Source organism: Amphibalanus amphitrite, unplaced genomic scaffold, assembly GCF_019059575.1.
Source record: "Amphibalanus amphitrite isolate SeventyFive unplaced genomic scaffold, NRLGWU_Aamphi_draft 001039F_arrow, whole genome shotgun sequence".
Lineage (NCBI taxonomy): Eukaryota > Metazoa > Arthropoda > Thecostraca > Balanomorpha > Balanidae > Amphibalanus > Amphibalanus amphitrite.
In genome coordinates, this window is record NW_024882533.1 from 46,173 (window position 1) to 60,067 (window position 13,895).

Below are 13,895 nucleotides of genomic sequence, written 5' to 3' on the forward strand. Positions count from 1 at the left end.
TGCTGGCAGCGTTGCTGATCGTTCCAATTTGCAGGCAAGTGCCCACCATTTCAACAGTTACAGAAATCGCATCGAAAAAGGCGGCCGGGAGGAGGGGCCAGCAGTTAGCGACAAAATTGGCCAAACGGCTCGCGCTGAAGGGCTATCACATCTCCAGACAGGATCTTGAGGCGCTATTGGAAGAGCTCTGCGAGGCTCATTACCTACCTTCGGCCCAATACTAAGTCAACGTCTGGTAAATGGCATGTCGACATGCATTTTCAAACAGGACGGCGCGCCAGCTCACCGCTCTGCCAAGGCCTAGCGGTGGTGCGAATTGAACGTGCCGAACTTCTGAAGGAAAGAGGTGCTAGCCGGCTATCATCCGGACCCCATCCTGATCGACGAACTTCGGGCTATCGTCCAGCAGGACCTGGACAAAGGGAAGCTGGCGGCCAGCCTTGGCGCCTTGTCGTTACAGCTCAAACGGGCATGGTAAAAAAATCCAGCTGTGTTTACCTGCACAACCTGGTTACCAGCATGCAAATTTGCGTTCGTATGTAAATCCCTGTTCGTGGGGAATAAACTGAATGCCGAAGAGAATCGCAGTCTTTTATGTAGCAACCTAGAAAGCACATTTTTTGAGAGGATAAAACTTATGCCGGGCCATGTAGCTCACGCATCATATATTGCATATAGGCGCAGTACGCCTACTGTTAACGCCAGACCCCTTGAGACCCTAATTTTTCGCGATTATTTTTAAGTGCGTGGAAGAATTTCAACCAAGCTCAGGACATGGCCGTTTCGAGACCTGCCGAAACTTTTACAATTTAGATATTTTATCGCCATTTCAATATTTCAGGCACTTCTCATTGACTCGTAATGTTAAATTTCGAGCAAGATTTTCACCCAGTGTGTAGAGGCTATCACCAGTCAGTCTGTGATACGTTATGACGTCACAGCTAAGCCCCGCCTGTGTGGTCTTGGCCTGCGGCGGTTTCGGGCCGGCGCGCGCTGTCACTCTCGCTGTGGCGGGGAGCGGGGACGGTCGAGCGGTGCCGAAAGCCGGCGGAGTTGTGCGTAACGTCTTAGCTGACAGTGCCCAAAGAGCGACATGATGACTGAGGAGCCATAAATGCTCAACGCGCATTGCTTGTACAATGCTGATATGTTCGCTGATATTTGTTTTATTTTTTACAAGCTGCAGATGACTGGCAGATGGCATACCTATAACTGACATAAGGTTAGGAAATATTCACCTGTATTTAAAGCCTATGACGTTGCAGATAATGCGATAATGGGATGTCGGATGTCACCAAGTAGCTGCCGATTTGTACATCGCTATGCAACCATCGAACAACGCAATAATTAGTTAATTGCTTTCGCTTCACATCACAAGGCTCGCTCGTATTTCAAACAGATATCCTACATCGAAAATCGTATTTGTTAGGAATCGTTAACGTTTGTTCGAAGCACGTGTGAGTAGTAGGTTGAGGAGTGATGGTCTTCTTGGTCATATAGGTATATAAGAGTCAACAAGAGCCTAACATTTACTTGACCGTCTGCTGCAATTGATTCATAGCACGTGAAGCGTCAGCGAAATTCATAGTCCTTTACAGATGGCAGGGGTGTCGTTTGTACAGAGGTCGCTGATGGGCACGGGTCAATGCCGCAGTCGTGGGCGGAGCCTAATGTCATATGACGTATGAAAGCCTCTATCTAGGATGGAAAAACAGTTAACATTACGAGTCAATGACAAGTGCCACAAATATTTAAGTGACAACAAAATGTATTTGAAGGAAAAGTTTCGGCAGGTCTTGAAACAGCTCCTTCCTAAATATGATTAAAACTTCCACGCATTTAAAAATAATCGCGAAAAATTAGGGTCTCAAGGGGTCTGGCGTTAACAGTAGATTCTCACAGATTCACCGACTGACTCATGCTAATGTATTGTAGCGTGGTTTTAAAGTCAGCCATATCTGGCGCACTGTCAACTTTCAGTGTATGAACACAGACGCAACAAAGCATACAAAGCCTACTCATGACGCACAAATTCAGTTCCCTAGCTCATGAACTAACGTATAAATAACAATTAACAAACAGATGACTCTTACCGACGGTTTGGGCATGTGAGAGACATAAAAAAGAGGCGGCAGTCGTCCTTGCCGCCATCAGCGTGAATGATCCAGAATTATGGCCGGGCATAGAGCCAGGTGGCACGTCACACAACTAACGAGTACTGAGAAGTACTAGGTGCGTTCAATAAGTAAGTTCCGGAGAGCAATTACATAAAATTCACGCGGTCTACGCACGCGATTTTTTCAGGGATTAGAATTCAGACCTTTATGTCGAAGTGACCGTATTTTCAGCTTCTTATTCCATTTCTGTGACGATATGGAGCAGATCAAATAACACCATTTTTTTAGACTGCTTTAGAAATGGCATCGGCCACCCGAGAAGATCAACGTTCAGTGATAAGATCCCTAGCTATCCAGGGCTAGCCGGCAGCTAACATCCACGCCAACTTCGTGAATGTGTACGGGAACCATCTGCCATGCTCTTAGTGATTCCGCAGTTCGGAAGCGGAAGAAAAAGTTTGGGGAGGGGAGGGAGAGCGTGCGCGACCTGGCACGTGCAGGCAGGCTGAGGACGATGGTCACAGATACTGACGTCGCCAAAGTGGAGGAGATGGTGATGGCCAACAGAAAGATTACTGTCCAGGCGATAACAGAAAGCCTAAACATAAGCCTACGTCAGGATCATTAGAGACCATCTCCTGCCAGTAATCGCCAGTTGCCGCCCCCGAGAAGGCCCGTGGTCGGTTCATCCTCCACCAGGATTGCGCGCCTCCTCACCGTGCCCTCGTGGCGAGGGATGCCCTGCAGGCAGAGGGCATCGAGGTGCTCTAACACCATCCCTACTCTCCAGACGTTGCACGCAGTGACTATTGGCTGTTCGCAGACATGAATAAAATCTCCGGGGCCGGAGGTTCGGCTCGCGGTCTGCACTCGGGTCTGCTTTTTACCAGTATGGCGAAAAGACCCTCACTCAAAGCTTCCGTGCGGCCATCCGGGACCTGGCCAAGCGATGGGAACGATGCGTATGCCTGCAGGGCGAGTTCGTCGAGCCGTGAGCCATGTTTGGTTGAGATGTGCCAAAAAATAAACGAGTTATATCAAAACGGAACTTACTTATTGAACATACTGGTATTACAGAAATTGCCTTCTAACAATACGCCAACGAACAATGAGCCATCAAATATTCAAACTATCAAATAATCACGCGATACATTTCAAATTAGTCGTTAACGACAATCAACATACAAATGATACAACGGAAAAACGCAAAAGTACAGGGTGTCCCGAAATTGATGTCCTCTCCCGTTCGTTACGTTTCCTCAGAGCAATACCGGTATACCAATGGCGCTTTACCGGGACCCGACCCTGGGGCACGGTCACGTGTTTGTTGGTCACGTGACCTAGCCAGGTGAGCCGACCCAGGACCCGGCGGGGCGGCAGAGGTCATTTACCGAGAGGGTCGCGAGGCGCGCGGACTGCATATCAGCCATGGCGAAGGAGTACCCTTTGTCGACTCGCTATCGCGCTGTCGGCATGGTCAACGGCGGCACGCCCCAGGTACAGGTAGCCAAGGAGCTAAGGATAGAGCCCAGGACCCTCAGACGCTGGATGGCCCTCGACCGCAAGGGAGATGCACTGGAGAACCACGGGGGAAGAGGGAGGAAGACAGCGATGAGCCGGGTGGCCAAAATCGTGGTGGCGAAATCCGTTACGAAACGGCACCAGTCGACACGGAAACTGGCGCGGAAACTCAGTGCAAAAAATCATCCGGCCTCCAAGTCAGCTGTCCACCGGTATCTGCGGCAGTGCCTCCGTCTGAAGCCGCTGAAACCGCGTGTGGAGCCCAAGCTGACGGCAGCACAGCGACGAAAACGGCTGGACTTCGCTAAAAGTCGGATCAACTGGTCCATTCAGGACTGGAGGCGGGTCCTGTTCAGCGACGAGTCTCCTTTTGAGCTGTTTCATCCCCCCAACCGCCAGAACGACCGTGTTTGGGCTCAGAACAGCTCAGAAGTGCCTGTCATCGAGACCGTCAAGCAGCCGGGCAAGGTCCTGGTGTGGGGCATGATGAGTTTCCGTGGCCTGTCAGACCTTCACATCGTGCCCCGCGGCCAAACCGTGACAGGGGACTTCTACGTAGAGGAGGTGATGAAGGGAACGACGGCATCAGCAATGAGACGACGGAAGGAGAACGGACCACCAACGGCCATCAAACTTCTGCCGGACATGTCACAGGCCATTTTCCAACAGGACGGTGCCCCGGCTCACAACGCCACCAAGACCCAGGAGTGGTGCCGGGCCAACTTCCCTGGCTTCTGGGCTAAAGGAGAATGGCCAGGTAACAGCCCGGACCTGTCGCCAATCGAGAACCTGTGGTCAATCGTCCAGGACAGGATGGACAAGATGGCACCAGCGTCGTCCGAAACTGCCCTCATCAGGAACCTCCGATCGGCCTGGAGCAGCATTTCTGGAGAAACTCTCGACAACCTGATGTGTGGCATGCCGGAGCGCATGCGGGCATGTGTGCGGAAGCGTGGTGGATACATCAACAAATAAATCATGAACCGGTCATTTTTTGTTTTGATGTTATTGCACGCAATGGGAGAGGACATCAATTTCGGGACACCCTGTACAGCAAAATCAAGTACAAACAGAGTAAAAGTCATACGAAAATGTCCACCTCTAGGAACATGGGCGATACTACTCGCAAACCGAGGGGAGGTAGTCCCGGGTCTCCAGGCAGGCAGAGCGGGGAGGCAACCGGGGCAGAGAGAAGAGCGAGCCGGCTTGAGCGGAGCGGCGCACGACTGGGAGCCCGCACCCCCGCTCCACCGCGCGCCGCAGCGGCGCCGCGCCTACATTGCAGTTTCACCCGACCCCCACCGGACACGATTTGGTAGCCGAGGTTTGTGACGTCAGCCGGGCGTGAAGGTTTCTCTTCACAATAGGCTTAACACACAAACTATCTGTAGTGTCGTGTCCCTCAGCAGTTCTCCGTCTCGGCCGACTGTCACTCCAAAGAGGTAAGTGCTTCTTGATAATGCATTGACTCACAAACGAAACAAGAAAATAAAGACATACAGCTGACTTGAAATGCGCGAAATGCGTGACCACTCCGGCCGCTCCGCGCGACCGCCGCAGCTCGACTCCCCGCCCGGAGCTGCGCCCGAGCGCCAGGTCAGCCACGTTACGTCACGTGCCTCCGGGGCACAATCGGTCGACCGCCGGCCGCTGCCAGCTCACAGCTCAGCACAGCTCAGCAACAGTGAACCGCCTCGCCGGTACGTACAGGTAGGTACAGAATACACCACATTTTCCCCCTCCTTTAAGGAAAGCCATAACGGTCAGGCTTATATACCACTCGCCCAGACCGTGTCACCCCCGTAGCCTGCCGGCCAGACACACCACGGCCATCCCCACCGCCAGCGTCGGTCACGTCGGGTTCAGTCTCCTCGACGGGACCCGAGCCAGAGTCAGGATCGCTTGAGCCAGAGTCGTCTGCGTCGGCCACAGCACGGTGAGCAGGCGGACCAGCTGCATCAGCTGCTCCCGCGTCAGGAACATCCGGAGCTCTGGTCACCCGCTCGGCATGCACCCGCGTGCCGTCGTCCAGTCGGTACGACACCGGGCCGGTCTGCTGCACGATGCGACGAGGCTGTGAAAAGCGCGGCCGTCCCTTGCGGGGACGGGGCATCAGTTCAACACGGACGCGGTCACCAGGGCCAAACTGCGGTACACGAACACCGTTACGTTTGTCCCACCACGCCTTCTGCTTCTGCTGCTGACGCCCAACACGGACCCTCACAGACGCGTCATCAGAACGTCCAACATGTGCAGAAGCTGCGTCCAGCTTGGTACGAAGTACACGTCCATGCAACAGTTCAGAAGGGCTTTTACCGGTAGTGGCGTGCGGCGTAGCCCTGTAGTTCATGAGGTAGTTGCGGATGAACGTTGTCCGGTCCTCCCCCGCAGCCTCCGCCATCTGCAGCGCCGACTTGATGGAGCGGTTGACACGCTCCACCGCGCCAGATCCTGCCGGGTGGTAGGGCGAGACCAGGATGTGTTCAATGCCGACACTCCTCAGGTACTCCTCGAACTTCCTGGAGGTGAAATGGGTGCCATTGTCAGACACCAGCTGGCGTGGAAAGCCTTCACGGGAAGCCACTGTGGACAGAAATTCCACGACTGCATCAGATGACGGCTCACGGACGAAGGCCATCTCCACCCACTTCGAGTAATAATCAACCAACACGATAGCATATTGCTGCTGGGCGGGTCCCTGCATCGGTCCAATGAAGTCAATGCCCAACTTGTCCCAGGGCCTATCGGGGAACGGCACGGGACACAGTGGTGCCTTACGGGGCTTTGCAGACTTGTCTGACGTCATACACATGTCACAGGTTTTGACAGCTGACTCAACCATTGCATCCATGCCCGGCCACCAGTAGGATCCCCTCAACCGCTGCTTCGTACGCACCATGCCCTGGTGCCCATCGTGAGCATGTGCCACTAACCTTTCTTGCAGTCTGGCAGGTACTACAATCCTCCCACCTCGCAGAACCAGTCCATCCAGCAGGATCAGCTCCGCCCTGAACCGGTAGAACGGCTTCAGATCCTCCGGCACGTCAGCGAGTCGGCGAGGCCACCTCTGCGGGATCTGGTCAGCGAGGCGCGTCAGAACTGCATCTCCTGCAACAGCGTCGGCCAGCTCAGCACGGCTTACGGCATCGGCGTCAGTCGTCAGAGCCGCCACGAGCTGCGACTCGTCCTCCACGTGCTGTTCAGGACCTGGCAAGCGGGACAGACCGTCAGCTGGGTTTGAGACACCCTTCACATGCTCAACAGTGAAAGAGTACGTCATCAACCTCGCAGCCCACCTAGACAGTCTCATGCCAGCCCTGCCTATGCCACTGGCAGTCAAGAGAGTGCGAAGAGCGGCATGGTCAGTTCGGGTCACGAACTCGTGACCCCAGAGGTAGCGGTGCCATTTCTCGCACGCCCAGACACACGCGAGAGCCTCACGTTCAGTTACGCTGTAGCGCCGTTGGGCTGATGACAACGTACACGAAGCGAAGGCCACGACTCGCTCACCTTCAGGATGCAGTTGTGTCAGTACCGCACCGATGCCGACGTCGCTGGCGTCGGTGGTGACACACGTCTCCAGAGCTGGATCGAAGATGGCGAGCAGATCGGAGTTCAGGATGGCATCTCTGACGTCATCCAGAGCGGCCGTCATCTCCTCTGTCCACTTGAACGCCGGCGCGTCCTTCCGCAGCTGACGGCGCAGCGGCTCCACGCGGCTGCTGAAGTTCTTCACGAACTTCGAGTAGAAGCCGAGAATCCCCAGCACCGACTGCAGCTTCTTCTTCGTCGAGGGCTGCTGCATGTCCTTCAGGCCCTGCACCCGGTCCTGCGAAACAGACACGCCTCTCGCAGAGACAGTGAAGCCAAGGAACTGGACAGAAGACACTCGGATCTTACACTTGCCCCAGTTCAGAGTCACATTCCTCTCGTGCATCCGCCGGACCACCTGTTGCAGCCTGTCGTCATGCTCAGCCTCAGTGCTACCCCAGACAATCACATCGTCAAGGTACACTTGAACTCCCTTCAGACCCGCGAGAATGCTCTCCATCATCTTCTGAAAGCATTGCGGGAGTGATTTGAGACCAAACGGACATCTCACATACTGCCACGTCTGACCTTCGTGAATGAACGCTGTTAGCTCCCTGGATCCTTCGTGCAGCATCAGCTGGTGGTATGCCGAGCGAAGATCCAGCGTGGACATCATGGCTGCACCCTGCAGGCGGTCAATCATTTCCTGCATGTGAGGAAGAGGATGCCCTTAGCCACCACAGCCCGGTTACATTCTGTCAGATCCAGACAGACACGCAACTTGCCCGTCTTCTTGCGTACTGCCACGACGGGTGACAGCCAGGGCGAAGAGTGAGTCTCCACCCGCTCGATGATCCCCTGGGCCTCGAGCTCCAGCAGGTGCTGCGTCACCTCGTCCCGCACCGAGTACGGCAACGTCCTGGGCTTGCCTCTCGTCGGCGTCACGTCCGGCTTCAGCTGCACCTTGTGCACGAAACCGCTGATGGCAGGCAGGGGCTTGACATGGTCAACCAGACAGACAGTGGTACCATTCTTCACAGTGATGTGCAACATCCTCTGAAGATCTCTACCCAGCAGAGCCATACCCGCCTCGGCAACATACACATCAGCTTGAGCAGTCTGACCAGACGATGACGTCACAGGAACAGTGATCACACCCCGGACAGTGACAGACTTGCCTCCGTAGGCGCTGAGCCTCACCTTCGGTTGGTTGAGCTTGAAGTGCGACAGCTTGCTCTGGTACAGGTCCGCAGGAATCACGCTGACGGCTGCTCCCGTGTCGACCATCATGGTTACTGGCTGGCCGCCGATCTGCACCTCGTACCAGGGACCGTCTGCAGGAGCCTGCTGCTGAAGAGACAGAATCTGCACAACATTCATTTTCTTCTTCTTCACAGCCTTAAGATCCTTAGCCGTACAACACTTGCGGAAGTGTCCCATACCTTCACATAGGTTACACCGCTTATCTCGAGCCGGACAGTGAGCATCACGAGCCCAGTGACCCTCCCGACCACAGGCATGACACTTCCCAGCCCGAGTCCTGGACATGCCACACGCACCTCGTCCCACCTTGGCTGGCGTCTCCTTGGCGTAGGCCACTTCAACCACTGGAGTCGGTCCGGAGACAGCCGGCGAGAAGGCCTCCTTCAGGACGCTCCTCCGCTGTGCTCCACGGTCTGCAGCTTCAGCTATGGCCTCCAACGCCGTCAGCGTTAAGCCGTCGGTCATGATGAGCTTGTCTCTCAGCTGTTCTGAAACACATCCTTCCACGAACTGGTCACGGATCATGTCGTCACGCAGTGGGCCAAATGCACACTTCACAGCAGCCTCCTTCAGATTGGCCAGGAAAATGAGCGAAGACTGGCCCGGCGCCTGAGTGCACCGCCTGAGCTTAACTCGCTCCGTCCTCACATCAGAGTCACGCATGAACAGTTTGGCCAACGTCTGCACTGTCAGATCATATACGGACGGGGTCGGGGATCCTCCAGTCCCATCCTCCCCTCCCACAATCTCAGGCTTGGCCACTGTCTCAGTCTCCTGTGCACGAAACAGACGTCGCGCCTCGGCGCCCACACAATGCAACAGCAGAGCCTTCCTCCTAGAATCTGACCAGACATCCCATCCAGACGCCTCTCCATACAGCACGAAGTCGGCATACCAATCCTGCCACAACTGCTTAGGCTTCTGACCTGGGTTCTGCCAGTACTCACTCGGAGGAGTCGCCGAAAACGCTGCCATCCTCGTCGCCAGAAATGTAGTGTCGTGTCCCTCAGCAGTTCTCCGTCTCGGCCGACTGTCATTCCAAAGAGGTAAGTGCTTCTTGATAATGCATTGACTCACAAACGAAACAAGAAAATAAAGACATACAGCTGACTTGAAATGCGCGAAATGCGTGACCACTCCGGCCGCTCCGCGCGACCGCCGCAGCTCGACTCCCCGCCCGGAGCTGCGCCCGAGCGCCAGGTCAGCCACGTTACGTCACGTGCCTCCGGGGCACAATCGGTCGACCGCCGGCCGCTGCCAGCTCACAGCTCAGCACAGCTCAGCAACAGTGAACCGCCTCGCCGGTACGTACAGGTAGGTACAGAATACACCACACTATCCATAGCTCATTCGAGGATATCTCACTTTGGAAGTGCAAAAATGATTGAATCTTGTCCTCATTAGACTCAGCATTTTATTTCCTATCTGAAAACGTCCATTACTTTGCCTCAAAGAGGTAAAAAGTACCCTAATTCGAAGCTCAAGAAGATGCTGTCCTAACACAGAATGTGGTAACATCACGTGACTTTTCTTTACAGAATATGAATTATTTTCAAATATAGTTACACGATTTTTAAGAGAGCTATGTTTATTCATTCTTTCCTTAGTCACGCGGCACAATCCAATGCATTCAATCGCAAAATATGTGAATGGGCACTTTCAATCCCGTGTAAACAATGTAACAAGATAAGGATTGGCGCTTCTAAGCACATACCATCCTGACGCCACCACATTACAAACACTTACGGGTGAGTGCGGCCCCCCTCCCCGCTCCATAGCCGTTGCTGACATTTCGGCATTGGCCACTTTTCTGTCTGGGGCCGCAACTTTTCAAGTGTGTAGAAAAACATGTAGCCATCTCTCTGCTGGCTTTCACCGAGTGCATCCGATTCGCGGATTCGACAAACTCGGTGGTCATCGTAGCGGAACCAGCATTCGCGTTCAGCGCTGTAAACGGTGGCCACGAAGTGGCCCGCGTGAGTATCGCCGCCATAGTGGCTTACCACGCCTACTAGCTGGTACGCGTGGTCACCGGCCAGGTTCGCCGGGCACGGCGACAGGTTATCCCCCGCGTGGGGCTCTGGCAGCTGTGCCTGTTCAGAGGCCTCTGTCACTTCTGTTTGCCGTATTTTAACCTCCTGCGGTTCACAGTTTTTGTCTTCGTTAGTCTGTGGCGGCTTCCACTCGGATTCGGCGAGGTCTAGCTTGGATGGCGGTATTGACATCTCTGCTGCAGCCACCTCTGACGAGGGAGGAACCGATGTCGTGATTCGCAGTGGTGCTGTGGCCCCGACTGGATCCAGCGGAGTGGCAGCTCGAACTGGAGGTGACGGTCCAGAGGCGAGCGGTAGTCCTGAGTGGTCCGGCTCAGACTCCTCGGCGTCGCTGAGCGTGCCCATTGTTGGGCGCCGATGTAGGGAATCGTATTGTATTGTATTGTATTTATTTTGAAGAGCACTCCACAGCAACAGTGGCTTTTCAAGCTCCGAGTCAGAGAATAGGGTAGATACCAGATGTGTACAAAACAATTAGTCATCCAACCGAAACATACCAAGTCACACACACACACGCACACACACTGAGTCAGACGACCTTACTTCAGTTTAAAGACAGCGTCCGGCTCCGCATCTGTCGCTTCAGGGCTCGTTGGAAGCGTTTCCCTCTGAGGGAAACGGTCTCAGGTGGCAGCTGGTTGTGAAGCCTCGGGGCTCTCGCACAGAAACGCCGTTTCCCCGCCTCGGTTCTTGACCGTGGTACATGGAGATGACTGTCCTGCCTGGTCGTGCGCTCACGTACGTCCGAGTTCGAGCGGAGGACGGCCGCGAGGGAGACTGGCTCGCCACTCGAGACCAGTTTCTGCGTGAGGCAGAGCGTACTGTACTCAGCGAGTTGCTGAGCCCCCAGCCAGCCCAGGTTCTCCAGCAGGTCACTCGCATGGTCAAATTTTCTCCGGCCGAAAATAACTTTTGCTGCAAAGTTAAGGATTTTTTGGATTCTAGCTGTGTTCTTTTTTGAGCCGTTGCCATAAACTGATATGCAATAGCGAACCTGCGAGAGAACCAGGGCTGTCACAAGAGAGACGAATATGCCCCGGGGCACGACGTGTCGTACCTGTGAGAGACCGATGAGGGTCCCAGTGCAGCGGCGGCTGACGGCACCCACGTGACAGTCCCAGGACATGTTTGAGTCGAAAGTCACACCCAGATTTTCACCTCGTTACAAGGCACGAGATTTGTGTCACGGAAGGCGACTGTGAAATTTGGTAGTTTGCGCAAATTTTGACGGTTTCCAAGAGCAATGAGTTGAGTTTTGTTCGCGTTGACCTTGAGGGCGTTCGCGCAGAACCAGTTATCCAAAGATGCGAGAGAATTTTCCATTCGAGAGATGAGCGCCGAAAGTTCGCTCTTTTTGCCTGAGACCATCACCTGGGTGTCGTCAGCGTACTGCAGAACCTTGGCATCGTTTGCATGGAGTGACAGGTCGTTTGAGAACACCGTAAACAGCAATGGCCCCAGGGCAGAGCCCTGGAACACGCCCATAGAGTTGGGGAGCGGGGGCGAGACACGCTGGGCGCCGGCGCAGTCACGCAGAGTCACGCTCTGAGTGTGACCGCTCAGGTAGGCCGCAAACCATGCAGTGTCGATGCCGTACAAGTGCAGTTTGCTGAGTAGTATATCATGGTCAATGACATCGAAACACTTGCTTAAATCTATTAGGCACAGAAGAGAGATCTCCCCGCTGTCGGCGGCACTAAGGATGTCGTCGGTGACTGTCACCAGCGCGGTTTCCGTCGAATGGTGTGGACGGAAACCGTGCTGGTTGGGAGAGAGGAGGTGGTTTGAGGATAGGTAGTGGTAAAGTTGGTGCTGAACCACCTTTTCCACCACCTTTGAGATGACTGGAATGATTGAGATTGGTCGGAAATTGGATGGGTCGGAAGGGTCACCGGACTTGTGGATAGGGTGGATAAGGGAGTGTTTCCAGGAAGCAGGATAGTCAGACTGGGTCAGGCAGGAGTTGATGATGTGAAGGAGTACGGCGCCGACAGCGGGGAAACTGGCCTTCAGCACCCTGATACAGATATCATCAGCACCGCGGGCGGTCGAGTTGCGCATGCTGAGCAGCGTGCTGGTCAAAGTGTCAATATCGATAGGTGATACAGTAAAACCACACGCCCCCACACGCGGTAAACGGCACGCGACGGATCGAGCAGCACCCTGGTCCCGGTCCGCCACCTCGGCGGCCACTCGCGGTCCGACAGAGACGAAGAAGTGGTTCAGCTCCTCGCTGGGTAGCTGAGGTAGCACCGGTGTGCCAGAGCGCTTGCCAGCCACAACCCCCCGCACGCTCCGCCAGGCGGCCCGCGGCCCGCGCTCCCTGATACCCTCCTCGATACTCTGTCGGGTATCACGGCGGATGGCAGCTCGCACGGCACGGTTAAGCTGGCGGTACTCGGGCGCGCTCCGTCCACCCGCGCGCAGGGCGGCGCGGCGGCGACACATCAGGTCTCGTGTAGCAGCCGAGATGGGAGGGGCAGTCGGGTTACGGACCCGAACCGACCGCATCGGCGCGTGCTTGTCGAGTACGGGCATAAAAATCGACAAAAAGACATTCCACTTCTCGGACAATCGGTGACCTCACCTGCGACGTACTTATTTAAGGACAAAATCTTAGGAATACCAACACTGGCACGGATCTTCTTGGGCCTATCTCCAAGAAAGGCGCAGCGATTCAGCTGCAGGATCAGAGTCCTGGGTAGCTGACTGATCTTCGAGGTGACGCAGGATTCATCGTGGCCGCAGTGCTGGCAGAGCATGGTGCGTCGTTCGGGGCACATGCTGAGATGTAGCGCTTCCTGCAGTGTCGGTATGTCGGTGTTCTGGCGGCGTGGCACGTTGACAAACCAGCAGATGTTATTCAGGTGCTTCATCACCGTCTGACCACATTTGATGCACGTCTTACTCTCCAGGATCTGATGTTGAAAATGTTCTCGAACCGGGTTATCCGTCAGGTGGCACGCATCTATCTCGTCGCTCATGGTGCCCAAAAGGCGCAGCAAAAACTCGCCGGCGTCCTGCATTTCTGTGCCACCGTACACCGGGTCCATGTCGGCAAACACTTCGTGCAGCTGTTTGAGGTGGGTAGCGACTGACTCAGTGAGCGCCTTTTGTCGGAGCACCATAAGTTTGGCAACAGCGCTCGTAGTGTCACATTGGCCACTTTCCCACTGACAAGGACCGGAGATCAGCGACATCATCTCACTCAGAAATGGATGCAGGCCCAACAGTGACTGCAGCGCAGCGTTCTGGTAACATGTGTTGCCATGGTTAGGTAGACCGATGTATAACGGGTCACCGCTTTTCCAGTCCGCCTCTTGCTGTCGAGTAGCCGAGAGCGATTGTGCCTCACGGCTGGCGGTCCGTGCCACCCCGTCATAACGCTGCTGTGCCTGCACCTTGCTGC

General features: G+C 55.0%; 3 protein-coding genes across 3 annotated transcripts in view; 1 reads left to right on the top strand and 2 right to left on the bottom strand.

The window, feature by feature from the left end:
- LOC122369470 (TATA-binding protein-associated factor 172-like) overlaps nt 1–13,895 on the top strand; it is a 190,879-nt gene that overhangs the window by 18,303 nt on the left and 158,681 nt on the right. The gene's annotated exons all lie outside the window — the stretch shown is intronic.
- LOC122369473 (uncharacterized protein K02A2.6-like) lies at nt 4,915–6,649 on the bottom strand. The gene is made up of 2 exons (XM_043344251.1): nt 5,955–6,649; nt 4,915–5,712 (listed from the first exon to the last, which is right to left on the bottom strand). Exons 1-2 carry the CDS (start codon nt 6,535–6,537, stop codon nt 5,612–5,614), a joined length of 684 nt encoding a protein of 227 aa, XP_043200186.1. The 5' UTR covers nt 6,538–6,649; the 3' UTR covers nt 4,915–5,611.
- On the bottom strand, nt 7,041–9,422 carry LOC122369471. The gene is made up of 2 exons (XM_043344249.1): nt 9,380–9,422; nt 7,041–8,920 (listed from the first exon to the last, which is right to left on the bottom strand). The coding sequence occupies exons 1-2, from the start codon at nt 9,405–9,407 to the stop codon at nt 7,869–7,871; spliced, it is 1,080 nt and encodes a 359-aa protein (XP_043200184.1). The 5' UTR covers nt 9,408–9,422; the 3' UTR covers nt 7,041–7,868.

Bases quoted from the DNA above. Each gene is read 5' to 3' on its own strand.
- LOC122369473 (XM_043344251.1), bottom strand. From the start codon at position 6,537: ATGGTGCGTACGAAGCAGCGGTTGAGGGGATCCTACTGGTGGCCGGGC. The intron at 5,713-5,954 runs GTAAAAGCCCTT...CGCTTTTCACAG, and splicing joins TACGCCGCACGCCACTACCG to CCTCGTCGCATCGTGCAGCA.
- LOC122369471 (XM_043344249.1), bottom strand. From the start codon at position 9,407: ATGGCAGCGTTTTCGGCGACTCCTCCGA. The intron at 8,921-9,379 runs GTGAGTACTGGC...GATGTGTTTCAG, and splicing joins GTTTTCGGCGACTCCTCCGA to AACAGCTGAGAGACAAGCTC.